A 27197-nucleotide genomic window follows, 5' to 3' on the forward strand; every position below is an offset into this window, starting at 1 on the left:
TCACCCTCCTTGAGGCCACCAGCTCAGCTGGGGTCATCGCCATCGGGTTGATCCCACTGTCCTCCATGGGGACACCACCCTGGATGGCACTGTCACCTCCCTGGTGCCACCAGCCCAGCTGGGGACATCGCCATTGGGCTGTCCCCATTGTCCTCCATGGGGACACCACCCTGCATGGCACTGTCACCCTCCTTGAGGCCACCATCCCAGCCGGTGCCACCACCACCCCCGACCCCACACTTCCACACTCGACCCTTTCCGTTCCTTTTGGTTTCTTTCCCCGTCCGTCCGTCCATCCATCCATCCATCCGCGGCGGCCCTGCCCGTCCGTCTGTCCGTCCGTCCGTCCGCCCGCCCCGCCCTCACCTGCCCTCCTCCCTGCGCCCCGCCGGGTGCACCCAGTGGTTGTCGTGCAGCCCGGTGCGGCAGCCGGGCGCCTCGCGGTCGGTGCGGCGGCAGCACATCCAGTACGAGCGCCCGTAGGGCAGGTCGTGGTGGTAGGGCTTGGGGTGCCAGCGGCACAGCGACACGTCCCCCCGCTCGTAGCGCTTCTTGCACTGCTTGCAGGGGTCGTCCCGGTACAGCGGGTCCCGGGTCCAGCGCGAGTCGGCCGCCCGCACGCCGAACGTCTCGATGATGGACTTGAAGTAGTGGCAGGAGCACTTGAGGGCGGCCAGCGCCTGCGTGGGCAGGTAGCTGAAGATCTTCACCATCACGTGCTCGGGCAGCAGCAGCATGTACTGCCGCGGCTCCAGCAGCCGCTGGATCTTGAAGCGGATCTCCAGGAAGTCGTGAGACACGTGCCGGTACAGCCGGCACAGCGCCGGGTCGCCTCCCGCGCCGCCCTCCTTGCCCGGCGCCGCCGCCGCCGCCGCCGCGGCCGCCGCCGGTTCCTCGGGCAGCAGGAAGAGCTGTCCCGGCGGCGGCGGCTCGTCGGGCAGCCGCACCGTCTCCTCGGTCACCTGCTTGGCGCTGTCCTTGCCGAAGAACACGCACTGGTCCACCACGCCCGTCACCACCACGTCCACGTGGAAGCCGGACGCGCAGTCCCGCGGCGGTGCCGCCGGGCCCTCGGTGACGCCACCGGTGCCGCTCGGCTCGGCCGCCGCGGCCGCCTCGTCGCCGCCGTCCTTGTCCCCCGCGGCGGCCAGCAGCAGCCGCGCCGGGCTCACCAGCCGGTACAGGTCGCAGGTGATCTGGTCCTTCTGCCGGGGCCGCTCGGTACTGGCGGCCGCCGCGGCCTCGCGCCCGCTGGAGATGCGGAAGGCGATCCTCACCTCGCCCGGTGCCGCGGCGGCGGTGGCGGTGCCGCTGCCGCCCTCCGTCCCGGCGCCGCCGTCCCGGCACACGCCGTTGGGCCGGGCCCCGCCGCGCTCCCGGCTCTGCGACTCGAACTGGGCCACGGCGGCGGCCACGCGCCGGCACTCGGGGCCGCCCGGCGCCTCCAGCAGCACCAGCGGGGCCGGCGCGGCGCACGGCGCTCGGGGCAGGCTCTGCAGGGCCAGCGCCGCCCGCCGCTCCACCAGCGCCACCATCTCCGCCACCGACAGCAGGTCCGCGCCGTCCCCGCCGCCGTCACCGGCAGCGTCCTTCGGGGGGGGGTCCCCGGGGCCGTCCCCGGCGGCCCAGGGCGGGCTGGGGGCCGGTTTGGGTTCGTGGCAGCGCCGGCGCCGCTTGGCCTTGGAGCTGTCGCTGCCCCAGTTGCCCTTGACCTTCATGGTGCTGGCGCGGCCGCCGGTGCCGCCGCCGGTGCCGCACTGGTGCGCCACGAAGAACGCCACCTTCTCCTTGGTGTTGCCCGGCTTGATGACGTACCAGGTGTCCAGCAGCACCCGCCCGTCCTCGGTGCTGGCGGCGCCGGCGGCGCCCAGCGGGGCCGGGCCGGGCTCGGGGGGTTCCGGGGGGGTGTTCTCGGACGGGGGGCGGCAGCCCGGGGGTTTGCGGGGAGCGGCGGCGGCGGCGGCGGAGCGCCGGTTCTGCGAGAAGGTGCCGAAGGGCCGCGGGCACCACAGCTGCAGCTGCGGGAAGGCGTTCGGGGGCTCCATCGGCGGCGCCGCCGCATCCGCACGGCACGGCCACCGCCACCCCGCCGCCGCCGCCGCCGCCGCGGGGCCGCCCGGGCCTGCGGGGACACGGAGGGTGACCGGGGGGGACACCTGGGGACACCGGAGGGACATTTGGGGACATCGGGGGGGCCCTCGGGGACAATGGGGGAGCCCTTGGGGATACCGGAGGGACGCTCCGGGATACTGGGGAGACACTTGGGGACACCGTGGGGACATTGGGGACACCGGGAGGGCTCTTGGGGACTCCAGGGGGCTCTTGGGGACACTGGGGGAACCCTCGGGGACACCGGGGGGGCCCTTGGGGACACCGGGGGGCTCACGGGGACATCAGAGGGATGCTCGGGGTCACATCGGGGACCCTCGGGGACACCGGGGCGACCCTTGGGGACACTGGGGGGACCCTCGGAAATGCCGGAGGGACCCTTGGGGACATCGGGGGGACGCTCAGGGATACCGTGGGGACATTTGGGGACAACGGGGGGACCCTCGGGGATACCGGGGTGACGCCTGGGGACACCGTGGGGACATTAGGGACACCGGGAGGGCCCTTAGGGACACCGGAGGGACCCTCAGGGACACCGTGGGGACATTTGGGGATACCGGGAGGGCCCTTGGGGACATCGGGGGGCTCTTGGGGACACTGAGGGGACCCTCGGGGACACCGGAGGGACGTTTGGGGACATCGGGGGGACCCTTGGGGATACCGGGGTGACGCTCAGGGACACCAGGGGGACCCCTTGGGGACATCACGGGGACGCTCGGGGACACCGGGAGGGCCCTTGGGGACACTGGGGGGACCCTCGGAGATACCGTAGGGACACTTGGGGACACCGGGGGGGGACCTTGGGGACATCGCGGGGCCGCGCCCCCCACCCCTTCCCACGCCGAACGCCCCGCCCCCCGAGGCGCCCCGCCCCTCCTCACGCCCCGCCTCCCCCAAGCCCCGCCCCGCCCGTTTAACGCCCGCCCACCCCCGGCCAATCAGGGCGCGGCGTTCGGGCCGTGCCCATATATGGACGGCGGCGCGCGCGGCGCGAGGGGGGCGTGGCACCGAAGGGGGCGCGGCCGCGAGGGGGTGGGCGTGGCGTGGTCGGACGGGCCCGGTCCCGTGTGGGCCCCGGGGGGGGTGGGGGGGGAACCGGGGGGGGAACCGGCGCCGGTGTCCGGCTGGCAGGACGCGGTAACGGGGTCTGGGGGCCCCGCCGGACCCACCCGCCTGCCGGCCGAGCGGCGCCGGTGCTCGGTGTCGCACCGGGATGCCCCCGGAGCCCCCGCCGTGCCCTCCGTTAGGCCCCGTGCGCGCTCTCCGCCAGCCACCCGCAGCCCCGGGCCGCTCCCCGGGGCGTCCCGCGCCCACGTCCCTTCCCCCCTCCACCGCTCCCAGGGCCCCACCCGGTGCCGCCGCCCCTCCCCCGCTCACCGGGCCGTGCCGGGCGCGGCCGCTCCGCCTCTCCGGCCGCTTCCGGGGTGCCGCGCCGCGCATGCGCCCCGGCCCGCCGCGCTGCGCGCCTGCGGCTGCGCGGGGCATCACGGGAGCTGTAGTTCTCCCGCCTCGCCGCGCCGCGGGGCATCACGGGAGCTGTAGTTCTTTCCCCCTCGCCGCGGGGCGTGTTGGGAGTTGTAGTTCCCTCCTCCCCCAAATGACTGCGGGCACTCCGGGGTGTCACGTGGTCGGTTTATTTTTAGGGTACAAAGCCCGGGGACCCCCCCAAGGTGTCACCCCCCCCCCCTCCCCCCCAAACACCCAAATTCCTGGGATTTCGCCCCAAATTCACCTGGCACCCAAAACTCTTGGGACTCGTCCCCCCAGCACCCACAGGTGTCCCCAGGTGCCCCCCAGCTGCCACCCAGCCCCCTCAGGTAACCCCCCAGGTGTCCCCAGGTGCCCCCCAGGTGTCCTCAGATGTCCCCCAGGTGCCCTCAGCCCCTTGAGGTGTCCCCCAGGTGCCCCCCAGCCCCCTCAGGTACCCTCCCAGGTGTGCCCCAGCACGGCCAAGTGCCCCCAGGTGTCCCCCCAGGTGCCCCCCAGTACTCCCAGGTGTCCCCAGGCGTCCCCCCAGGTGTCCCCAGGTGCTCTCCAGCCCCCCCAAGTGCCCCCAGGTGTCCCCCCAAGTGCCCCCAGGTGTCCCCCCAGGTGTCCCCAGGTGTCCCCCCAGGTTCCCCCCTCCCTCAGCAGCCGCTCTCGGCCACCGGGCCCCGCCCCCTCCGGGACTGTCCCCTCGGGGGGGCCCTGGGGGGGCCGGGGACCCCCGTCCGGCACCGCTGCCACCCCCGCCGCACCTCGGCCTGCACCTGCGGGGCGGCATGTCGCGACATGCGGCACCGCCCATGCCGCGATAGGCCCCGCCCGGGCCGCGAGAGGCCCCGCCCGGGCCGCGATAGGCCCCGCCCATGCCGCGATAGGCCCCGCCCATGTCGCGACATGACGCACCTCCTTGTTGGTGAAGCAGTAGAGGACGCTGACCACCAGGCCCTGCCCGGGGGGGACACGGGGACACTTGGGGGGGGCTGGCGCTTCCCAATTAACCCCAATCAACACCAATTAACACCAATTAACCCCAATTAACACCAATTAACACCAATTAACCCAAATCAATCCCAATTAACACCAATTAACCCAAATCAACACCAATCAACACCAATCAACCCCAATCAACCCCAATCAACACAAATCAACCCCAATTAACACCAATTAACCCAAATCAATCCCAATTAACACCAATTAACCCCAATTAACACCAAATAACCCCAATTAACACCAATCAACCCCAATTAACACCAATCAACACCAATTAACACCAATTAACAGCAATTAACCCAAATCAACCCCAGTCAACGCCAATTAACACCAATTAACAGCAATTAACCCAAATCAACCCCAGTCAACGCCAATTAACACCAATTAACCCCCCAGGTGTTCTCACCTGTGCGGAGGTGAGCAGCAGGGGCAGACACAGCCGGGCCAGCCTCACCCTCCCTAATTAACCCTAATTAACCCAAATTAACCCCTAATTAACCCAAATTAACCCCCAATTAACCCCCAGGTGATCTCACCTGTGCGGAGGTGAGCAGCAGGTGCAGGCACAGCCGGGCCAGCCTCACCCTCCCAAATTAACCCAAATTAACCCCAATTAACCCCAAATTAACCTCTAATTAACCCCAATTAACCCCTAATTAACCCCAATTAACCCCCAGGTGTTCTCACCTGTGCGGAGGTGAGCAGCAGGTGCAGGCACAGCCGGGCCAGCCTCACCCTCCCAAATTAACCCCAATTAACCCCAAAATAACCCCAATTAACCCCTAATTAACCCCTAATTAGCCCCTAATTAACCCCAATTAACCCCCCAGGTGATCTCACCTGTGCGGAGGTGAGCAGCAGGTGCAGGCACAGCCGGGCCAGCCTCAGGCCGCCGCCGCCCTCGCCCTCCCCGGCCAGAGCGAAAATCACCTCGTGCACGCCCAGGAGGGGGATCAGCGTCAGCGTGGAGCGCGCCAACCTGGGCAGGTGCGACAGGTGAGACACCTGGGGGACACCTGGGCACACCTGGGGACAGCCTGGGGACATGGGGGACACCTGGGGACACACCCAGGAACGGGATCAGCATCAGCGTGGAGCGCGCCAACCTGGGCAGGTGAGACAGGTGAGACACCTGGGACACACCTGGGACATGGGGGACACCTGGGGACACCTGGGACACATTTGGGGACACACCCAGGAACGGGATCAGCGTCAGCGTGGAGAGCGCCAACCTGGGCAGGTGAGACAGGTGAGACACCTGGGCACACCTGGGCACACCTGGGGACAGCCTGGGGACAGGGACACACCTGGGGACACGCCCAGGTGACACAGGGGACACCGATGGGAACAAGGACACACCTGGGGACACCTGGGAACACACCTGGGGACACCTGGGAACACACCTGGGGACACGCCCAGCGAGATCTGAGGACCCGGTGTCCCCACCTGAGCCAGGCACTCCCGTGTCCCCCCTCCCCCCGAGATGTCCCCACCCTCGCCAGGTGTCCCCCCCACCTGCCCAGGTGTCCCCCCCACCTGCCCAGGTGTCCTCACCTGAGCCGCGTGTCCCCGCGCGCCACCTGCTGCGCGCGCACCTTGGCCACCAGGATCCGCACGATCCTCACGAACACCACGAAGTTCACCTGGCGCAGGTGACACCGGCAGGTGGCGCAGGTGAGTGACACACCCGAGGTGGCGCACCTGAGGTGTGACGCAGCCACGCCCCCCCGTGACGTCACGCACCGCCACGGCCGCCAGGATTGGACAGCGGATCAGCCCCCACACCGCCACCTTCTCGTTGCGCTCCCAGCACCTGCGGGGGGCGTGGCCGCGGTTAGCCCCGCCCCCCGTCACCGCTGTCACCTGGGGGGGGATGGGACAGGTGGAGACCTCACCCCTCGTTCTCGTACAGGTAGCGCAGGATGACCCAGGGCACCACGAAGAGCACGGGGACACCTGGGGGGACACACCTGGTGAGGGGGGCGGGGACACACCTGGGGGGGACACACCTGGTGAGGGGGGGGGACACACACCTGGTGAGGGGGGCGGGGACACACCTGGGGGGGACACACCTGGTGAGGGGGGGGGGACACACACCTGGTGAGGGGGGTGGGGACACACCTGGGGGGGACACACCTGGTGGGGGGGGGACACACCTGGGGGGGACACACCTGGTGAGGGGGGCGGGGACACACCTGGTGGGGGGGGGGACACACACCTGGTGAGGGGGGTGGGGACACACCTGGGGGGGACACACCTGGTGAGGGGGGCGGGGACACATCTGGTGAGGGGGGCGGGGGGACACAAAGGTGCAGGAGGTGACACAGGTGACACACAGGTGACACTTTCACCCCAGCCGAGCAGCAGGAGGGTGGGCAGGTGGCTCCAGCCAGGTGTGGCACACAGGTAACACAGTGACACAGGTGACACAGGTGACACGATAACCCAGTGACAGTGACACAGGTAACACAGGTGACACAGACAGGTGACACAGGTGACACAGGTGACACAGGTGACACGATAACCCAGTGACAGTGACACAGGTGACCCAGGTGACACAGACAGGTGACACAGGTGTCTCACCCCAGCCGAGCAGCAGGAGGGCGGGCAGGTGGCTCCGGCCAGGTGTGCCGAGCAGCAGGTGCAGCAGGTGCAGCCCCTCGGCCGTGGCCCAGGCGTAGTTGGCGCCCACGCAGTACTGGGCCAGGCTCTGCGCCACGCGGCACGCGGGGCCCGCCTGCGCCGCACCGCGGTCCCTCGGTCCCCTCGGTCCCCTCTGTCCCCTCGGTCCCCTCTGTCCCCTCGGTCCCCTCCCCGACACCGCGGTCCCTCGGTCCCCTCTGTCCCCTCTGTCCCCTCTGTCCCCTCCCCGACACCGCGGTCCCTCGGTCCCCTCTGTCCCCTCTGTCCCCTCGGTCCCCTCGGTCCCCTCGGTCCCCTCCCGGACACACCGCTGTCCCCTCTGTCCCCTCGGTCCCCTCGGTCCCCTCGGTCCCCTCCCGACACCGCCACCGCCACCGCTGTCCCCTCCCAACACCGCTGTGTCCCCACCGTCCCCTCCCCGCCACTCTTGTCCCCTCCCCGCTGTCCCCTCTGTCCCCTCCCCGACACCGCTGTGTCCCCTCTGTCCCCTCGGTCCCCTCCCGGACACATCGCGGTCCCCTCGGTCCCCTCGGTCCCCTCGGTCCCCTCTGTCCCCTCGGTCCCTTCCCGACACCGCCACCGCTGTCCCCTCCCGACACCGCTGTGTCCCCACCGTCCCCTCCCCGCCACTGTTGTCCCCTCCCCGCTGTCCCCTCTGTCCCCTCCCCTCCCAGACCCTGCTGTCCCCTCTGTCCCCTCCTCGCTACCGCTGTGTCCCCTCTGTCCCCTCTCCGACTCTGTTGTCCCCTCCCCGGCCACCTCTGTCACGTCTGTCCCCTCTGTCCCCTCCCCGACACCGCTGTGTCCCTTCTGGCCCTCTCCGACTCTGTTGTCCCCTCCCTGACATCTCTGTCCCCTCCCCCGCCACCGCTGTCCCCTCTGTCCCCTCCCCGCCCTGGACACCGTCAGGGGGGGACAGCCACTCCCCCAGGTGTCCCCTCCCTCCCCTGAGTGTCCCCACGGGTGTCCCCTCCTTCCCCCAGGTGTCCCCTCCCTCCCGCAGATGTCGCCCTGGCTGTCCCCACCGTGTCCCCTGGCTGTCCCCTCTGTCCCCTGGCTGTCCCCTGGCTGTCCCACCTGCGCGCCCAGCAGCTGCAGGGGGTGGCCCGGGTGGTGGCCCGGCTGGTGGCCCTGGTGGCCCTGGTGGCCCGGGTGTGGCAGCAGCGCGTCCCGCGTCAGGATGGCGGCGGCGCGGAGCGCGAAGGACACGAAGAGGTTGGCGTGGATCAGGTTCCGCGTGCAGCGCAGGCGCCTGGGGACACGGGGACACCCACGGGTGACACGGGAACACCCACGGGTGACACCCCTGGGGACACGGGGACATGGGGACACAGCGTGGATCAGGTTCCGCGTGCAGCGCAGGCGCCTGGGGACACGGGGACACCCGCGGGTGACACCGGGACACGGGGACACCCCTGGGGACACGGGGACACCTCTGGGGGACACCCCTGGGTGACACAGGGACACGGGGACACCCGCGGGTGACACGGGGACACCCACGGGTGACACCCCTGGGTGACACAGGGACACGGGGACACCCCTGGGGACACGGGGACACCCCTGGGGACATGGGAACACCCACGGGTGACACCCCTGGGTGACACAGGGACATGGGGACACGGGGACACTGCGGGGACACGGGGACACCCACGGGTGCGACAATGTCCCCCAGGTGTGACACAGCCCCAGGTGTGCCAGTCCCCCAGGTGTGACAGTGTCCCCAGGTGTGATGATGTCCCCAGGTGTGCCGTGCCCCAGGTATGACAGTGTCCCCAGGTGTGATGACGTCCCCCAGGTGTGATGATGTCCCCCAGGTGTGATGATGTCCCCCAGGTGTGACAGTGTCCCCAGGTGTGATGATGTCCCCCAGGTGTGCCGTGCCCCAGGTGTGATGATGTCCCCCAGGTGTGACAGTGTCCCCAGGTGTGCCGTGCCCCAGGTGTGATGATGTCCCCCAGGTGTGACAGTGTCCCCAGGTGTGATGATGTCCCCCAGGTGTGACAGTGTCCCCAGGTGTGATGACGTCCCCCAGGTGTGATGATGTCCCCCAGGTGTGATGATGTCCCCCAGGTGTGACAGTGTCCCCAGGTGTGATGATGTCCCCCAGGTGTGACAGTGTCCCCAGGTGTGACAGTGTCCCCAGGTGTGCCGTGCGCCAGGTGTGATGATGTCCCCCAGGTGTGACAGTGTCCCCAGGTGTGATGATGTCCCCCAGGTGTGACAGTGTCCCCAGGTGTGATGACGTCCCCCAGGTGTGATGATGTCCCCCAGGTGTGATGATGTCCCCCAGGTGTGACAGTGTCCCCAGGTGTGATGATGTCCCCCAGGTGTGACAGTGTCCCCAGGTGTGACAGTGTCCCCAGGTGTGCCGTGCGCCAGGTGTGATGATGTCCCCAGGTGTGCTGTGCCCCAGGTGTGATGATGTCCCCCCGGTGTGACAGTGTCCCCAGGTGTGCCGTGCGCCAGGTGTGATGATGTCCCCCAGGTGTGACAGTGTCCCCAGGTGTGATGATGTCCCCAGGTGTGACAGTGTCCCCAGGTGTGATGACGTCCCCCAGGTGTGCCGTGCCCCAGGTGTGACAGTGTCCCCAGGTGTGTCCCTACCTGAGCAGCAGCAGCAGCAGCAGCGCCACCAGCAGCGCCACCAGGGACAGCGAGTAGCCCACGGTGTAGAGGAGGCGGAACTGCTCCAGCAGCCACACCTGGCGCTGGGGACAGGGACAGGGACACGGCAGGGGACAGGGGAGACACGGCAGGGGACACGGCAGGGGACAGGGGACAGGGACAGGGACACGGGACAGGGGACAGGGGACAGGGGACAGAGGACACGGGGACAGGGGAACATGGCAGGGGACAGGGACACGGCAGGGGACAGGGGACAGGGGAGACATGGCAGGGGACACGGGACAGGGACAGGGGACAGGGACACGGGACAGGGACATGGGACACAGCAGGGGACAGGGACAGGGCAGGGGACACGGCAGGGGACAGGGGAGACATGGCAGGGGACAGGGACAGGGGCAGGGCAGGAGACATGGGCACGGCAGGGGACAGGGGACAGGGGACAGGGACACGGGGACAGGAGGACACGACATGGCACAGGGGACAGAGGAACACGGGACATGGGACACGGGGACATGCAGAGCACACGGCAGGGGACAGGGGGACATGGCAGGGGACACGGCAGGGGACAGGGGAGGGGACACAGCATGGCACAGGGGACACGGGGACACGGAACAGGGGACACGGGAGGGGACACGCCATGGCACAGGGGACACAGTGGGGGACACGCCATGGCACAGGGGACACGGGACACGGGGCACAGCGCGACACGGGGGGTGACACATGTGCCAGCGCAGCGTGGCGCCACCCGGTGCCACCCGGTGTCACACGGCGCGCAGTGTGACACGGTGTGACACACGCGGCGACACGGAGCGCGACACGGGCACGGGCACGTGGCACCTCCCACAGCGGGGTGGCACCCCGCGGTGTCACCGCGCTGTCACCCCCCTGTCCCCTGCAGCGCCGCTGCCGCCGCGCTGTCCCCGCCGTGTCCCCGCGCTGTCCCCGCCGTGTCCCCGCGCTGTCCCCAGCACGTCCCCGCCATGTCCCCGCCGTGTCCCCGCGCTGTTCCCTCTCTGTCCCCTCTGTCCCCTCCCCGTCCCCTCCCTGTCCCCACCTGTCCCCCCCTTTTCCCCTCCCTGTCCCCTCTCTATCCCCACCTGTCCCCTCCCTGTCCCTTCTCTGTCCCCTCCCCGTCCCTCCGTCCCCTCCTGTCCCCTCCTTGTCCCCACCTGTCCCCTCCCCGTCCCCTCCCTGTCCCCTCTCTGTCCCCCCTCTCCCCACCTGTCCCCACCTGTCCCCCGTTTTCCCCCCCCGTCCCTCCCCGTCCCCTCCCTGTCCCCCACCTGTCCCCACCTGTCCCCCCCTTTTCCCCTCCCTGTCCCCCCCGTCCCCTCTCTGTCCCCCGTTCATCCCCATCACATCCCTGCCGTGTTCCCCACCTGTCCCCCCCTCTGTCCCCACCTGTCCCCACCTGTCCCCTCCTGTCCCCTCCCTGTCCCCACCTGTCCCTCCCTGTCCCCCCCTTTTCCCCTCCCTGTCCCCTCCCTGTCCCCCACCTGTCCCCCCTCTCCCCCTCTATCCCCACCTGTCCCCACCTGTCCCCCCCCTCTGTCCCCACCTGTCCCCACCTCCAGCGGCTGCACCTGCGCCAGGTCCTCGCACTGGGAGTTGTCCTGCCAGGTCCTGCCGCTGTCGTCGGTCACCCAGCGCCCGTCGGGGCCGCAGCGCCGCGCCACCACCCCGCCCTGCACTGCGACACGCCTGTCACCTGCCTGTCCCCGGCTGGCCGCTCCCGCGCGCTCACCTGGGCTCACCTCGGGGGTACCAGGGCAGGTACCAGGGGCAGGGGACAGTGGCCGTGCTGTTGGGGACAGCGTCCCCCCAGCACGCGTACAGGTCGAAGCTGCGGTTGCACACGGGGCCTGGGGGGTGGCAGGTGTCACACAGGTGTCACACAGGTGTCACACAGGTGTGGCCGAGGTGTGGCCAGGGGTGGCGGCTCACCTGGCGGGGGCGGGGCCAGGCGCAGGTGCAGCTCGCACGCCTGGCGGTACTGGCGCCACGCGACAACGGTGGCCTGGGCGGAGCGCTCCTGGGGACAGAGGGGACAGCGGGGACAGAGGGGGGGACATCACTGGGGACAGCGGGACATCGCGGGGACATCGCAGAGACATCACTGGGGACATCAGCAGGGACAGCGGGGACAGTGGGGACATCACTGGGGACATCTGCGGGAACAGAGGGGACAGAGGGGACAGCGGGGGGGACATCAGCAGGGACAGAGGGGGGGGACAGCAGGGGGGACAGAGGGGACATCGGTGGGGATAGCGGGGGGACATCAGCGGGGAGAGAGGGGACAGCGAGACATCACGGGGACATGGCAGGGACATAATTGGGGACATCAGCGGGGACAGAGGGGGGGACATCAGCGGGACACGGGGGACAGAGGGGACAGAGGGGACAGCGAGGGGGACATCACTGGGGACAGCGGGAACAGCAGGACATCGCGGGGACATCATTGGGGACATCAGCGGGGACAGCGGGCGACACCGGGGGGGACATCGGGGACACTGGGGGACATTGAGGGACATTGAGGGACACCGGGGGACACCGGGGGACACCGGGGGACAGCGCGGGGGTCTCACCTCTGCTCGCGGCGGGCCGGGGCTCAGCGGGGCGGGGGTCGCCATCTGCTGGCCCATGGTGGCCCCTGGTGGCCCCTGGGGGTGGCGGAGTGTCGCCGGTGTCCCCTCGGTGTCGCCGTGCCACCGGTGGCGGCTCCGCGCGTGGCTCTGTCACCCTCGGGTGGCGCCGAGCGGGGCTGGCCCCGCCCCTGGGAGGGGCCTCGGTGTCACCTGGGGGGTCTCGGTGTCACCCAGGTGTCCCCCAGTGTCACATGGGGGTTCCGGTGTCACCTGGGGGGGTTCCGGTGTCACCTGGGGGGGTCCCGGGGTCACCTGGGGGTCCCGGTGTCACCTGGGGGGGTCTCGGTGTCACTTGGGGGTCTCGGAGTCACCTGGGGGGTTCCGGTGTCACCTGGGGGGGGGGGTCCCGGTGTCACCAAGGGGGGTCCCGGGGTCACCTGGGGGTCCCGGTGTCACCTGGGGGGGGTCTCGGTGTCACCTGGGGGGTCCCGGGGTGACCTGGGGGGTCTCGGTGTCACCTGGGGGGGGTCTCGGTGTCACCTGGGGGGTCCCGGTGTCACCTGGAGGGGTCCCGGTGTCACCAAGGGGGGTCCCGGTGTCACCTGGGGGGTCCCGGTGTCACCTGGAGGGGTCCCGGTGTCACCAAGGGGGGTCCCGGTGTCACCCAGGTGTCCCCCCAGTGTCACATGGGGGGGTCCCGGTGTCACCAAGGGGGGTCCCGGGGTGACCTGGGGGGTCTCGGTGCCACCCAAGGGGGTCTCGGTGTCACCTGGGGGGGTCCCGGTGTCACCGGGGGGGGGGTCTCAGTGTCCCCCAGGTGTCCCCAGTGTCACCCAGCCCCCCCCCCAAGCCAGTGGGCGTGTCCCAAATTCAAGGGGGGGCGTGTCCCCGATGCAAAGGGGGCGTGTCCCCAATCCGAGAGGGCGTGTCCCCGATCCAAAGGGGGCGTGTCCCCAATCCGAGGCGGGTGCGCTCGTCCGCCAGGGGGCGCCACCCACGGCAGAGGGGGGCGGGGCGTGTCCTAACCCGGCCCCTCCCCCGGCCGTGACGTCATCCGAGCGCGCCGCCGGCCCCAGGATGGTGGCGGGCGCGTTCCCGCTGGCCAAGCTGCTGACGCTGGGCGCGCGCCAGCTCAGCCGCCCGCTGGCCGCGCGCATCAAGGCGGGGGCGCGCGCCTCGCCCTTCTTCCGCACCTACATCTGCCTGCCCCCCGCGCAGCGTGAGTGGCACACCTGGGCGGGACACCTGGGGACACCGGGGGGCACGGGGGGACCCCGCCCCCGGCCCGCTCTGGGGGGTGGGACCCGTCTGTGACACTCCCCCGGAGGGAGGGACAGGGGTCACGGGGGCCTGGGGACACCTGGGGACCCCGCCCCCGGCCCACTTTGGGGGGTGGGACCCGTCTGTGACACCCCCCGGAGGGAGGGACAGGGGTCACGGGGGCCTGGGGACACCTGGGGACACCTGGAGACATTGAGGGACACCTGGGGACATCGGGGGACCCTGCCCTGCGTCCATTCTGGGGGGTGGGATAGGCCTGGGACCCGCCCTTGGAGGGGTCATGGGGGTGTGGGGACACCTGGGGACATCTGGGAACACCTGGGAACACCTGGGGACATCGAGGGACCCCGCCCTGGGCCCACTTTGGGGGCTGGGAGCGGCCTGGGACACCCCCCCGGAGGAAGGGACAGGGGTCACGGGGGCCTGGGGACACCTGGGGACACCTGGGGACATTGAGGGACCTCGCCCCCGGCCCGCTCTGGGGGGTGGGATAGGCCTGGGACCCGCCCTTGGAGGGGTCACGGGGGCGTGGGGACACCTGGGGACACCTGGGGGGGTGACAAGGACACTGGGGACAGCGGGGGGGCACTGCTGGGGGGGTCCGGGGTGGATTTTGGGGGGAATTTGGGGGGAATTTGGGGGTTGATTTTGGGGGTATCTGGGGGTTGGATTGGGGGGAATTTGGGGGTTGATTCTGGGGGGAATTTGTGGCTGAATTTGGGGGGATCTGGGGGTTGATTCTGGGGGGAATTGCCACCACTCCCCCTTCCCCGTGCCTCAGCTTCCCCCCCACTCTCTGTGCCTCAGTTTCCCCCCCGTCTCTCTCCCCGTGCCTCAGTTTACCACTGGGTGGAGATGCTCCCCCATTCCCCGTGCCTCAGTTTCCCCCGTCTCTCCCCGTGCCTCAGTTTCCCCCTGTCTCTCCCCGTGCCTCAGTTTCCCCCTGTCTCTCTCCCCGTGCCTCAGTTTCCCCCTGTCTCTCTCCCCGTGCCTCAGTTTCCCACTGGGTGCAGATTTTCCCCCACATTTCCTGTGCCTCAGTTTCCCCCCTCTCCCCCCGTGCCTCAGTTTCCCACTGGGTGCAGATGCTCCCCCACTCCTGTGCCTCAGTTTCCCCCCTCTCCCCCCGTGCCTCAGTTTCCCACTGGGTGCAGATGCTCCCCCACTCCCGTGCCTCAGTTTCCCCCTGTCTCTCTCCCCGTGCCTCAGTTTCCCCTGTCTCTCCCCGTGCCTCAGTTTCCCCCTGTCTCTCTCCCCGTGCCTCAGTTTCCCCGTTTCCCGTGCCTCAGTTTCCCCCTGTCTCTCTCCCCGTGCCTCAGTTTCCCCCCCCACTCCCGTGCCTCAGTTTCCCTCTCTCCCCATGCCTCAGTTTCCCTGTTTCCCGTGCCTCAGTTTCCCCCCTGTCTCTCCCTGTGCCTCAGTTTACCACTGGGTGCAGATGCTCCCCCACTCCCGTGCCTCAGTTTCCCTCTCTCCCCGTGCCTCAGTTTCCCTGTTTCCCGTGCCTCAGTTTCCCCCCTGTCTCTCCCTGTGCCTCAGTTTACCACTGGGTGCAGATGCTCCCCCACTCCCGTGCCTCAGTTTCCCTCTCTCCCCGTGCCTCAGTTTCCCCCCGTCTCTCCCCGTGCCTCAGTTTCCCCCCTCTCTCCCCGTGCCTCAGTTTACCACTGGGTGGAGATGCGGGCCACTCTCTGTGCCTCAGTTTCCCCTGTCTCTCTCCCCGTGCCTCAGTTTACCACTGGGTGGAGATGCTCCCCCACATTTCCTGTGCCTCAGTTTCCCCCCGTCTCTCCCCGTGCCTCAGTTTCCCCCCCACTCTCTGTGCCTCAGTTTCCCACTGGGTGGAGATGCTCCCCCACTCCCGTGCCTCAGTTTCTCCCCCATTTCCCGTGCCTCAGTTTCCCTCTCTCCCCATGCCTCAGTTTACCACTGGGTGGAGATGCTCCCCCATTTCCCGTGCCTCAGTTTCCCCCCCACTCTCTGTGCCTCAGTTTCCCCCGTCTCTCCCCGTGCCTCAGTTTACCACTGGGTGCAGATGCTCCCCCACTCCCGTGCCTCAGTTTCCCCCTCTCTCTCTCCCCGTGCCTCAGTTTCCCCCCGTCTCTCCCCGTGCCTCAGTTTCCCACTGGGTGGAGATGCTCCCCCCCATTTCCCGTGCCTCAGTTTCCCCCTGTCTCTCTCCCCATGCCTCAGTTTCCCCCTGTCTCTCTCCCCGTGCCTCAGTTTCCCTCTCCCCCGTGCCTCAGTTTCCCACTGGGTGGAGATTTCCCCCCCCCATTTCCCGTGCCTCAGTTTCCCCCTGTCTCTCCCCGTGCCTCAGTTTACCACTGGGTGCAGATGCTCCCCCACTCCCGTGCCTCAGTTTCCCCCTGTCTCTCCCCGTGCCTCAGTTTCCCCCTGTCTCTCCCCGTGCCTCAGTTTCCCCCTGTCTCTCCCCGTGCCTCAGTTTACCACTGGGTGGAGATGCGGACCAAGATGCGCCTCCTGGGCTTCCGGGGGGCGGCCGTGAAGCCCCTGAACGAGGAGGCGGCGGCCGAGCTGGGGGCGGAGCTGCTGGGCGAGGCGCTGGTCTTCGGCGTGGGCGGGCTCTGCCTCTACCTGGAGTACCTGCGGCAGGCGGGGCAGGGCCGGCGGCGCGAGGAGCACCTGGAGAGGAGCCTGGCCGAGCTCAGGGCGGGGCTGGAGGCGCTGCGGAGCGACCTGGAGGGGCTGCGGGGGCGGGGAGGGGCGGGGCTGCAGCAGGGACACGCCCTGGGTGGGGAGGGACACGCCCTGGGTGGGGAGGGACACGCCCTGGGTGGGGAGGGACACACCCTGGGTGGGGATGGACACGCCCTGGGAACCTCAGGACACGCCCTGGGTGGGGTTGGACACGCCCTGGGTGGGGTTGGACACACCCTAGGTGCGGTTGGACACGCCCTGGGAACCTCAGGACACGCCCTGGGTGGGGATGGACACACCCAGGGACACGCCCAGAGTGGACTCACCCAAGGAGGGGCGGGACATAACCAGGGACACGCCCAGGGTAAGGAGGGGCATGCCCAGGGAAGCTCAGGACACGCCCAGGGTGGGGTTGGACACACCCAGGGAGCATCAGGCCACGCCCATGGAAGCTCAGGCCACGCCCCCACCAAAACTGTGAATGGCGCTGCCGGATCTGGACACGCCCCTACTGTGACAGGCCACGCCCCCCCCGCATTAAAGCCGTTCTGTGTTGTGCCTTTAAGGGGCGGGGCTAACATGGAGTGTGGGCGTGGCCAGTTGGGGTGTGGTTTCAGGTGTGGCACTGTGCGGGCGTGGCCAATGCGACGGGGCGGGGCCGAACGAACGGGAGAGCTGTGATTGGTGGGCGCGGCGCTGAGTGTTCTGTGGAGTGGGTGTGGTTTCCTCCGAGGGGCGTGGTCCTTCAAGCTCCGCCCCCCAAACCCGCCACCAAAAATTTAAATTTTTTTTAAATTTTCCCGTAAAAAAACCGTTTATTGGTGCAAAGAGCCGAAAATAAAGTGAAAAACCCAAAAGTGACTTAAAAAACCCCAAAATGGAGGGGGGAGGGGCTCCCCTTTCCCCCCTCCCCCCGCGGCGATGGGGGAGGGGCACAGTGTCTGTGGCACTAATTGACTCATTAATTAGTGTGGGGGAGGGGCTCGGGACCCCCTCCCCCTCCCCCCAGGGGGTAAGGCACAGCCTGGGGGTGGGGGAGGGGCGGCTTGGGACCCCTCCCCCCCAGGGTGGTGAGGGGGGGGTGTGAAACGGTGGTGGTGGGGGAGGGGCTGGTGGTGGGGGAGGGGCTGGAGGGGGTGGGGTCCAAGCCCGCCCCTCCCCCACTCCCCCAATTCGGGTGGGGGGAGGGGTCAGGGCCGGTTTTGCTTCCTCAGCTCCGTCACCAGCGCTGGGGGAGGGGCGAAAAGAGAATTGGGGGAGGGGGAGGGGCGACATCGTCACCCCTCCCCCCAAATTCCCCCGAGCCCCTCCCCCACCTTCGATGATCTCCTCCTTCATCTTGTGCAGCTCCCGCCGAACCTCCTCCAGCAGCTCCTGGGGGTGGGGGAGGGGTACGGTGAGGGGGGAGGGGCGCGGCCCAGACCCCTCCCCAAATCCCAGACCCCTCCCCAAATCCCCTCCCCCCACCCCTTACCTGCTTGAACCGCTCCAGGTCCAGCTCACTGTGCGACTCGGGGGGGGCTGGAACGGCCGATTTCATCCTGGGGGAGGGGTGGGAAAACAATGAAAATGATCAATTTGGGGACCCCTCCCCAAAAAAACACAACCCACCCCAAATCCCCCCCCCAAAACGCACCTGGGCAAGGTGGAGCTGGATTTTTCCCAGGGCCTCCGGACCGGCTCTGAGGGGACAAAGGAGGGGGTGAGGGGAGGGAGTTTGGACCCCTAAACCCCCCCCCCCAAATAAAGCCCCCGTCCCCAAAACCCGAAAATCGGCCGCGGTCCCTTTAAGAACCACAACTCCCAGCGTGCCCCGCGCGCCCGCACCGTGCCCGGCCGCGCGCCTGCCCACCGCGGTGCATGCTGGGGGTTGGAGTCCGCGCGCTCACCCGGCGCCCGGCCCCGCCCTCCTCTCGCCGGGCTCCGCCTCCTCCTGAAGGGGAGGGGGACACCAAAGAATGGGGGGGGAGGGGGAGGGGAAGGGGGGGGTCAGAGACCCCCGAGCCCCCTCCCCAAATTAGGAACGGGGGCGGGGTTGTACTGACGGTGGTGACGTCATCCTCCTTTTTTGGCGCCTCCGTGGCTTTTCTCCTGGGGGGGGGGGGAGGGGAGGGGTCAGCGTGGGGATTTGGGGACCCCCCCCCCCCCCCAATTGCGGGGCCCCTCCCCCCTCACCTGCGGGCCAGCATGGCGCTCATCTCCTCCATCAGCCCCCCCCCGGCGCGGGGGGGGCAGCTCCGATTTGGGGGGAGGGGGAGGGGCGGCTGGGGGGGGCGGCCCCGCCCCCACCCCCGGCCCCGCCTCCGGGCTCGTCCTGGGGGGGGAGGAGATCGATTGATTGATTAATTAATTAGTTAATTATTCCCTCCCCCAGACTCAGTCGGACCCCATTAATCCCCCCTCCGCTGTTAATTAATCAATTAATTAATTACCCCGCCCCCACTCACCTTAAAGGACCCCCCCGCCCGTTCATTACCCTCCTCACCCTATTAATTAATTAATTCACTCATTAATTACCCCACACACACTCACCTTGAGAGACCCCCCCATTAATTAATTCCCACCCCAGTCTATTAATTAATCAATTAATTACTCCCCCCACACTCACCTTGAGGGACCCGACCCCCCCACCACGCTCCTTATTAAGTAATTTAATTAATTTAATTAACTCAAAATTTTAAAAAACATTATTTAACAAATTTTTATTTAATTAGTTATATTAATTAATAATTAATTAATTAATTAATGACTCACCTTCCCCACCTTCCTGAGCTTGGCCCCAGCGATGGCAGCCGCGAACCCCGAGACCCCCCCGGGGACCCCCCCGGGCCCCCCCCCGGCCCCTCCCCCTCCCTCCGAGCCGCCCCCTCCCCCCCCCGGCAGGGGCGGGGCCGGGGGCACCCCCGAGGGTGGGGGAGGGGGCCCGGGGGGGGGAGGGGGCCCTGGAGGGGGGGGGAGGGCCGGGGGGCGGGGGGGGGAGGGGCGGCCGGGGGTCCTGGGGGGGCGAAATTAAAAAAAATTAGGGGAGGGGGGCGGGGGTTAAAGGTGAGGGGGAGGGGGTCACAGAATGTGGGGGCGGGGCCAGCGTTGAAGCCCCTCCCCCCTTACCTGTCCCGCGGCGCTCGGGCTCGTCCATCACCGGCCTGGGGGGGGAGGGGAGGGGTCAGCACCCCCCCGCGGTGGGGGGGAGGGGCAAAGTGACCCCTCCCCCCAATCCCCCAAAATTTGGGGTTCCTCCCCTCCCCCATCTCACCTGTCCGGATTTGGGGGGGGGTCCCAGTGCCCCCCACCCCCACCCCAATTTTGGGGATCCCCCCTCCCCCACCTGTTTGGCTGGGGGGGTCCCAGTGCCCCCCCTCCCCCCACCCCAAATTTGGGGTTGCCCCCCTCCCCCCCCTCACCTGTCCGGCTGCTCGGGGGGGGCGGAGCCATCGGGGTCCGGCCAGGCCAGGGGGGGTCCCTGGGGGGGCACGGGGGGAGGGGCTGATTTGGGGGGGTTGGGGGGGATTGGGGGGGGTTGGGAGGGTTTATGGTGGGATTTGGGGGGGATTGGGGGGGATTGGGGGTGATTTCTGGGGGGGTTTCGGGGGGATTTGAGGGGAGCTGGGGGTCGGTTTGGGGATGGATTTGGGGGGGATTTGGGGGGGATTTATGGTGGGATTTGGGTGGGATTTGGGGGGGATTTATAGTGGGATTTGGGTGGGATTTGGGCGGGGTTGGGGGGATCTGGGGGGGGAGCTGGGGGTCGGTTTGGGGGGCACACTGAGTTGACACAGGGAGGGGTCTGGGGGTGTCCCAGGGGGGCTGGGGGGTGTCCCAGGGGTCTGGGGGCGTCAGAAGGGGTCTGGGGGTCACACAGGGGTCTGGGGATGTCCCGGGGGTCTGGGGGCGTCAGAAGGGGTCTGGGGGTCACACAGGGGGTCTGGGGGTGTCCCAGGGGTCCCGGGGGGGTCTGGGGGTGTCCCAGGGGGGGTCCGGGACCCCCGCCTCACCCTGCTCGAGCGCCTGCAGCGCCCGCAGCACGGCTGACATGGGGGGGGGCTGGGGGTCCCGGGGGGGGCTGGGGGTCCCGGGGGGGGGTCTGGGGGGTGTCCTGGGGGGGTCTGGGGGTCCCGGGGGGGGGTCCCGGGGGTGCCCCAGGGGGTCCGGGACCCCCGGCTCACCCCTGCTCGAGCGCCTGCAGCGCCCGCAGCACGGCTGACATGGGGGGGCTGGGGGTCCCGGGGGGGGGTCTGGGGGTGTCCTGGGGGGGTCTGGGGGTCACACAGGGGGTCTGGGGGTGTCCCAGGGGGTCCGGGACCCCTGTCTCACCCTGCTCGAGCGCCTGCAGCGCCCGCAGCACAGCTGACATGGGGGGGGTCTGGGGGTCCCGGGGGGGGTCTGGGGGTCCCGGGGGGGGGTCTGGGGGTGTCCTGGGGGGGGTCCGGGGGTCCCGGGGGGGTCCGGGGGTGCTCCAGGGGGGTCCGGGACCCCCGGCTCACCCTGCTCGAGCGCCTGCAGCGCCCGCAGCACGGCTGACATGGGGGGGGTCTGGGGGTCCTGGGGGGGTCTGGGGGTCACACAGGGGGTCCGGGGGTCACACAGGAGGTCTGGGGGTGCCCCGGGGGGGGTCCGGGACCCCCGCCTCACCCTGCTCGAGCGCCTGCAGCGCCCCGCAGCACGGCGGCGGCGAACTGGGCGGCCTCGGGGGGGGGCGGCGAAGCTGAGCCCCCAGACCCGCCGGCCCTCGCGCCACTGGTGGAACTGGGGCGTGGCCTGGCTGTAGCGCAGCCCCCGGCCCAGGGGGCAGTTCAGCACCACCTGGGGGGGGGGGCGGGGCTGAGAGACCCCCGGCCAGGGCGGGGCACCCAGAAACTCCCAGAGCCCCCCCACCCCCACACACACAGACCCCCAAAAACAAGGGCGGGACCCCCAGCTCTGGGTAATGCACAGAGCCCTACCTGCCCCCCAGGTAGCCCCAGGTAGCCCCAGGTGCCCCCCGAGCCTGCCCAGGTACTCCCAGGTATCCCCCCCAGCCCCCCCAGGTGTCCCCCCAGCCCCCCCAGGTACCCCCAGGTGCCTCCAGGTGCCCCCCAAGCCCACCCAGGTATCCCACAAGTGCCCCCACAGCCCCCCCAGGAGCACCCAGGTGCTCCCAGGTGCTCCCAGGTGCCCCCAAAGCCCCCCAGGTACCCCCAAACCCCCCCAGGTGCCTCCAGGTACCCCCCCCAAACCCCCCCAGGTACCCCCCCAGGTACCCCCAAACCCCCCCAGGTACCCCCCAGGTACCCCCCAAACCCCCCGAGGTACCCCCCAGGTATCCCCAGACCCCCCCAGGTGCCCCCCAGGTGACCTCAGGTACCCCCAGGTACCCCCCAACCCCCCCCCAGGTGCCCCCCAGGTACCCCCAAACCCCCCCAGGTGCCCCCCAGGTGCCCCCAAATCCCCCCAGGTGCCCCCAGGTACCCCCCAGGTACCCCCAAACCCCCCCAGGTGCCCCCCCAGGTACCCCCAAACCCCCCCAGGTGCCCCCCAGGTACCCCCAAACCCCCCCAGGTGCCCCCCAAAGCCCCCCAAAGCCCCCCAAACCCCCCCAGGTGCCCCCAAACCCCCCCAGGTGCCCCCCAGGTGCCCCCAAACCCCCCCAGGTGCCCCCAAACCCCCCCAGGTACCCCCAGACCCCCCCCAGGTACCCCCCAGGTACCCCCCAAACCCCCCCAGGTGCCCCCCCAGGTACCCCCAAACCCCCCCAGGTGCCCCCCCAGGTGCCCCCAAACCCCCCCAGGTACCCCCAGGTGCCCCTCACCTGCTGCTCGGGCCCGAGGCGCCGCCCCACCAGGCGGAAGCTGAGCGAGCCGGGCTGGTGGAACAGCTGGACACAGCTGGGGGGGGCTCTGGGCGGGGGGCGCCCCTCCCCCGCCGCCCCCCGCCCCCCCCCGCGGGCACCCACAGCTTCTGCGCCTCGTCATAGAGCAGCACGGCGGCCCTGGCGCTGCACAGCGCCCGCTCGCTGGGGAGGGGGCACGGGGTGAGACCCCCCCCAAACTGGGGACCACCCCCAGATATCGGGGAACCCCCCCCGGGGGGCTGGGACCCCCCAAAAATGGGGCTGAGACCCCCCCCCCCCTTAGAGCAGCACGGCGGCCCTGGCGCTGCACAGCGCCCGCTCGCTGGGGAGGGGGCACACCGTGAGACCCCCCCCAAATTGGGGACCACCCCCAGATATTGGGGAACCCGTCCCGGGGGGCTGGGACCCCCAAAAATGGGGCTGGGACCCCCCCCCATAGAGCAGCACGGCGGCCCTGGCGCTGCACAGCGCCCGCTCGCTGGGGAGGGGGCACGGGGTGAGACCCCCCCCAAATTGGGGAACCCCCCCAGATATCGGGGATCCCCCCCCCGGGGGGCTGGGACCTCCCCCGAGGGGCTGGGACCCCCCCCCCTTAGAGCAGCACGGCGGCCCTGGCGCTGCACAGCGCCCGCTCGCTGGGGAGGGGGCACAGGGTGAGACCCCCACCCCAAATTGGGGAACCCCCCCAGATATTGGGGAACCCCCCCGGGGGGGCTGGGACCCCCAAAAATGGGGCTGGGAACCGACCCGGGGGGCTCAGACCCCAAAAAAGGGATGGGACCCCCAAAAAAGGGGGAGGGAACCCCCCCCCGGGGGGCTGGGACCCCCAAAAGAGGGGAGGGACCCCCAAAAACGGGGCTGGGACCCCAAAAGGGGGAGTGGGACCCCAAAAAGGGGAGTGGGACCCCCAAAAGCGGGGCTGGGCCCCCCCGGGTGCTGCCCCCCTCCCCCCCGCACCCCAAAACTTCCCCCCCTCCCCCCCCCTTTTCCTTCCCTCTTCTCCCCGGGGCCGCCCCTCCCCCATCCCAGTGCTCCCAGTGCTCCCAGTGCCCCCCCCCGATGCTCCCAGTGCTCCCAGTGCCCCCCCCCGGCTCTCCCCAGTGCTCCCAGTTCCAATCCCCGGCGCTCCCAGTGCTCCCAGTGCCCCCCCAGTGCTCCCAGTTCCGGATCCCGGTTCTCCCAGTGCTCCCAGTTCCGGATCCCGGCGCTCCCAGTGCTCCCAGTCCCAGTTCCTGACGCTCCCAGCGCTCCCAGTCCCCGATCCCGGTTCTCCCAGTGCCCATTCCCAGTGCTCCCAGTCCCAGTTCTCGGTTCTCCCAGTGTTCCCAGCGCTCCCAGTGTTCCCAGTGCCCATTCCCAGTGCTCCCAGTGCTCCCAGTCCCCGATCCCGGTTCTCCCAGCGCTCCCAGTTCCGGATCCCAGCGCTCCCAGCGCTCCCAGTCCCCGATCCCGATTCTCCCAGCGCTCCCAGTTCCGGATCCCAGCGCTCCCAGTGCTCCCAGTTCCACTTCCCGGCTCTCCCAGTGCTCCCAGTGCACCCCAGCGCCCTCCCAGTGCTCCCAGTCCCACTTCCCGGTGCTCCCAGTGTTCCCAGTCCCCGATCCCTGTTCTCCCAGCGCTCCCAGTTCCGGATCCCGGCGCTCCCAGTGCTCCCAGTCCCACTTCCCAGTGCTCCCAGTCCCAGTTCCCGGCTCTAACAGCGCTCCCAGTGTTCCCAGTGCCCATTCCCAGTGCTCCCAGTCCCAGTTCCCGGTTCTCCCAGCGCTCCCAGTGCTCCCAGTCCCCGATCCCGGCTCTCCCAGTGCTCCCAGTCCCGTTTCCAGCTCTCCCAGTCCCCGTTACCGGCGCCGCCCGCTGCCCCCAGCGCCCGTTACCGGCGCCCCCCGGTACCGCCCGCTGCCCGTTACCGGCTCTCCCAGTCCCCTCCCAGTCTCTCCCAGTCCCTCCCAGTCGCTCCCAGTCCCTCCCAGTCCCGCTCCCCAGCGCTCCCAGTTGCTCCCAGTTCCCCCGGTGCCCGCCGCGCCCGTTAACGCTTCCGCCGGTGCCCCCCGTGCCGGTGCGCCGCGCTCCCGGTGCCCCCCGGTCCCTCCCAGTGCTCCCAGTCCCTCCCAGTGCTCCCAGTACCGAGCCCCGCTCACCTCATGCTGGCGGCCGCGGCCGGTCCGGGCCCTTCCGGTGGCGGCGGGGAGCGCGGGGGGGGGCCGGACCCCGCCGGTCCCGGCGAGAGGCCCCGCCCCCCATGGGCATGGCCCCGCCCACCCCGGCCCCTCCCCTCCCCGGTAACGGCGGCGGCGGCAGCGGGGAGCGGCAACGGCGGCGCGCGGGACCAGTAACGGCCGGGGCCCTCCCAGTATCCCCCAGTAACCCCCAGTGTCCTCCCAGTAACGGCCGGGGCCCTCCCAGTATCCCCCAGTAACCCCCAGTGTCCTCCCAGTAATGTCCAGTGCCCTCCCAGTATCCCCCAGTAACGGCCGGAGCCCTCCCAGTATCCCCCAGTAACGGCCGGAGCCCTCCCAGTATCCCCCAGTAACGGCCGGGGCCCTCCCAGTATCCCCCAGTAACTCCCCAGTGTCCTCCCAGTATCCCCCCAGTAACTCCCCAGTAACGTCCGGTGCCCTCCCAGTAACCCCCAGTGTCCCCCCCGAACTCTCCGGTCCTGGGCACTGGGAGGGACTGGGGGGCACTGGGGGTTACTGGGGGATACTGGGAGGGCACTGGGGAGTTACTGGGAGGCACTAGGGGGGCACTAGAATTTACTGGGATTTACTGGGAGCACTGGGATTTACTGGGAGTTACTGGGGGGCACTGGGAGTTACTGGGGGGCACTGGAAGTTACTGGGATCACTGGGAGTTACTGGGAGCACTGGGATTTACTGGGAGCACTGGGAGGCGCCGGCGACTGCGAGGGGAGCAGGGGAGCCCCGGCTCGGTGCCCGGTTCCCGGCGCCGGTTCCCGGTTCCCCGTGCCCCGGTCCGTTCCCGGTCCCCAGCGCCAATTCCCGGTATCGGTTCCCGGCGCTGGTTCCCCATTCCCGTTTCCCGGTGCCCCTTCCCCCTTCCCAGTTCCCCATTCCCGGTTCCCCTCCCTCGGTGCTCCGTTCCCTATTCCCGGTGCCGGTTCCCATTTCCCGGTCCCCATTCCCCATTCCCGTTTCCCCCATTCCCGTTTCCCGGTTCCCGGTGCTCCGTTCCCCATTCCCGGTTCCCCATTCCCCATTCCCGGTTACCGTTTCCCGGTGCCCATTCCCCATTCCCAGTTCCCGGTTCCCCACTCCCGGTGCTCCGTTCCCCATTCCCGTTTCCCGGTTCCCGTTTCCCGGTCCCCATTCCCCATTCCCGGTTCCCCATTCCCGTTTCCCGGTCCCCATTCCCCGTTCCCGTTTCCCGGTTCCCCATTCCCGTTTCCCGCTGCCCCTTCCCCGTTCCCGCCTCTCCGTTGCGGCCCCGCCCGCGGCCCCGCCCTCTCCGCCGCCGCCGCCGCCGCCGCCGCCGCCCTTTGTCCGCCCGTGGCCGCGGGCCCCCGCCGCTCGGCGATGGCGCCGCCGTGATGCGCGGCGGGGCCGGCCCGGGGCGGCGGCGCCGAGCGCGACCGGGAGCCCCATGCGGGGGCCGCCGCCATGGGGCAGGTCCTGGGCTTCGCCCACTGCAGTACGGACCGGGAACCGGCACCGGGAACCGGCACCGGGAGCCGGGAGGGGCCGGGGAGGGGGCACCGGGCACCGGGAACGGGGAACGGAGCGCGGGGAGGGGCTGCGGGATGCGGGAGGGACCGGGGAACGGCGAACCGGGAGGGGCCGGGGATGGGAACCGGGAGGGGCACCGGGAGGGGCACCGGGATACGGCACCGGCAGCAGGGAACCGGGAGGGGCACCGGGAACAGGGAACCGGGAGGGGCCGGGAGCAGCCGCGGCTGCGGGAACCGGGAGGAACCGGGCACGGAGGGACTGGGAGTGGCCGGGGATGGGAGCGCCGGGAACGGGGGATGGATCCGGTACCGGGAAGGGGATGGATCTGGCACCGGGAAGGGACCCGGGATGGGAGCGCCGGGAACCGGGGATGGATCCGGTACCGGGAGGGGACCGGGGATGGATCCGGTACCGGGAGGGGACCGGGGATGGATCCGGTACCGGGAGGGGATGGGGGCACCGGGAACCGGGGATGGATCCGGTACCGGGAGGGGATGGGGGCACCGGGAACGGGTGATGGAGGCGGTAGCAGGAACCGGGACGGGGATGTGAGCGCCGGGAACCGGGGATGGATCCGGTACCGGGACGGGGATGGGGGAATCGAGGCAGCACCGGGAGGAACCGGAGCTGCGGGAACCGGGAGGAACCGGGCACGGAGGGACTGGGAGTGGCCGGGATGAGGGGTCCGGGAGTTACCGGGGATGGCGGGACGGGGACGGGGACAGCGGGGACAAAGCTCTCCGGGCCCGCGGTACCGGGAGGCGCCGGGGATTCGGGAACCGGGACTTGGAGGGAGCGGGAGCACCGGGAGCACCGGGAGCGGGAGCACCGGGAGCACCGGGAGCACCGGGAACGGGGGCACGGGGAACGGGAGCACCGGGAGGTCCGGGGGGGTCGCACGAACCGGGACGGGAGGGAGCGGCGGGGGGCGCGGGGCGCGTCCGGGGGTCCCGGGGAGCGCGGACCAAGTCCGGGGGTCCCGCGCCCCCCTCCCCCCCCCCCCAGAGGAGGCTCCGTCCACGGCCTCCAGCACACCGGACTCCACCGAGGGTGAGCGGCGGACCCCCGGGACCCCCAAAGCCCCCCCAAATCCCCCCGGCCCCCAAAGCCGCCCCAAACCCCCCTAAAATCCCCCAAATTACCCCCAAACCCCCCTAAAATATCCCCCAATTCACCCCTTAACCCCAAAGTCACCCCAAACCCCCCTGAAACCCCCCCAATTCACCCCAAACCCCCCCAAATTCCCCCCAAACCCCCCATTTCACCCCAAATCCCCCCGAACCCCCCCAATTCACCCCAGAGCCC

General features: G+C 69.7%; 4 protein-coding genes across 4 annotated transcripts in view; 1 reads left to right on the plus strand and 3 right to left on the minus strand.

The window, feature by feature from the left end:
* Window positions 1-255: 255 nt before the first annotated feature.
* On the minus strand, window positions 256-2810 carry FBXO46 (F-box protein 46). Its single transcript, XM_059872441.1, has one exon. It carries the CDS (start codon window positions 2280-2282, stop codon window positions 363-365), a length of 1920 nt encoding a protein of 639 aa, XP_059728424.1. The 5' UTR covers window positions 2283-2810; the 3' UTR covers window positions 256-362.
* A 1359-nt stretch (window positions 2811-4169) lies between these two features.
* GIPR (gastric inhibitory polypeptide receptor) lies at window positions 4170-12725 on the minus strand. The gene is given in 13 exon segments (XM_059872564.1): window positions 4170-4358; window positions 4498-4539; window positions 5425-5563; window positions 6139-6227; window positions 6328-6397; window positions 6480-6540; window positions 7168-7321; window positions 8305-8479; window positions 9832-9935; window positions 11421-11603; window positions 11605-11714; window positions 11797-11884; window positions 12438-12725. Coding segments are annotated over 13 exon segments (1395 nt in total). The 5' UTR covers window positions 12495-12725; the 3' UTR covers window positions 4170-4235.
* Window positions 12726-13257: 532 nt separating this feature from the next.
* OPA3 (outer mitochondrial membrane lipid metabolism regulator OPA3) lies at window positions 13258-17249 on the plus strand. Its single transcript, XM_059872550.1, has 2 exons — window positions 13258-13656; window positions 16165-17249. Exons 1-2 carry the CDS (start codon window positions 13329-13331, stop codon window positions 17058-17060), a joined length of 1224 nt encoding a protein of 407 aa, XP_059728533.1. The 5' UTR covers window positions 13258-13328; the 3' UTR covers window positions 17061-17249.
* Window positions 17250-17473: 224 nt separating this feature from the next.
* Window positions 17474-27197, minus strand: part of VASP (vasodilator stimulated phosphoprotein) — a 12664-nt gene continuing 2940 nt past the window's right edge. Inside the window, 15 exon segments of the mRNA XM_059872490.1 lie at window positions 17474-17607; window positions 17696-17753; window positions 17854-17920; window positions 18016-18061; window positions 18207-18222; window positions 18225-18275; window positions 18277-18312; window positions 18425-18470; window positions 18555-18693; window positions 18856-18865; window positions 19134-19374; window positions 19466-19522; window positions 19781-19862; window positions 21031-21070; window positions 21072-21179. Coding sequence (XP_059728473.1) covers window positions 17570-17607; window positions 17696-17753; window positions 17854-17920; window positions 18016-18061; window positions 18207-18222; window positions 18225-18275; window positions 18277-18312; window positions 18425-18470; window positions 18555-18693; window positions 18856-18865; window positions 19134-19374; window positions 19466-19522; window positions 19781-19862; window positions 21031-21070; window positions 21072-21179 — 1035 coding nt within the window. The 3' untranslated portion in view covers window positions 17474-17569.

Source organism: Haemorhous mexicanus, chromosome 36 (assembly GCF_027477595.1).
Source record: "Haemorhous mexicanus isolate bHaeMex1 chromosome 36, bHaeMex1.pri, whole genome shotgun sequence".
NCBI classification, from domain to species: domain Eukaryota; kingdom Metazoa; phylum Chordata; class Aves; order Passeriformes; family Fringillidae; genus Haemorhous; species Haemorhous mexicanus.

Excerpts from the sequence above, each read along its gene's own strand:
- FBXO46 (XM_059872441.1), bottom strand. The coding sequence starts at position 2,282 with ATGTCCCCACGGTGTCCCCAAGTGTCTCCCCAGTATCCCGGAGCGTCC.
- OPA3 (XM_059872550.1), top strand. The coding sequence starts at position 13,329 with ATGCAAAGGGGGCGTGTCCCCAATCCGAGAGGGCGTGTCCCCGATCCA. Across the intron at positions 13,657-16,164 it reads CTGCCTGCCCCCCGCGCAGC|TTTACCACTGGGTGGAGATG; the intron begins GTGAGTGGCACA and ends CCCGTGCCTCAG.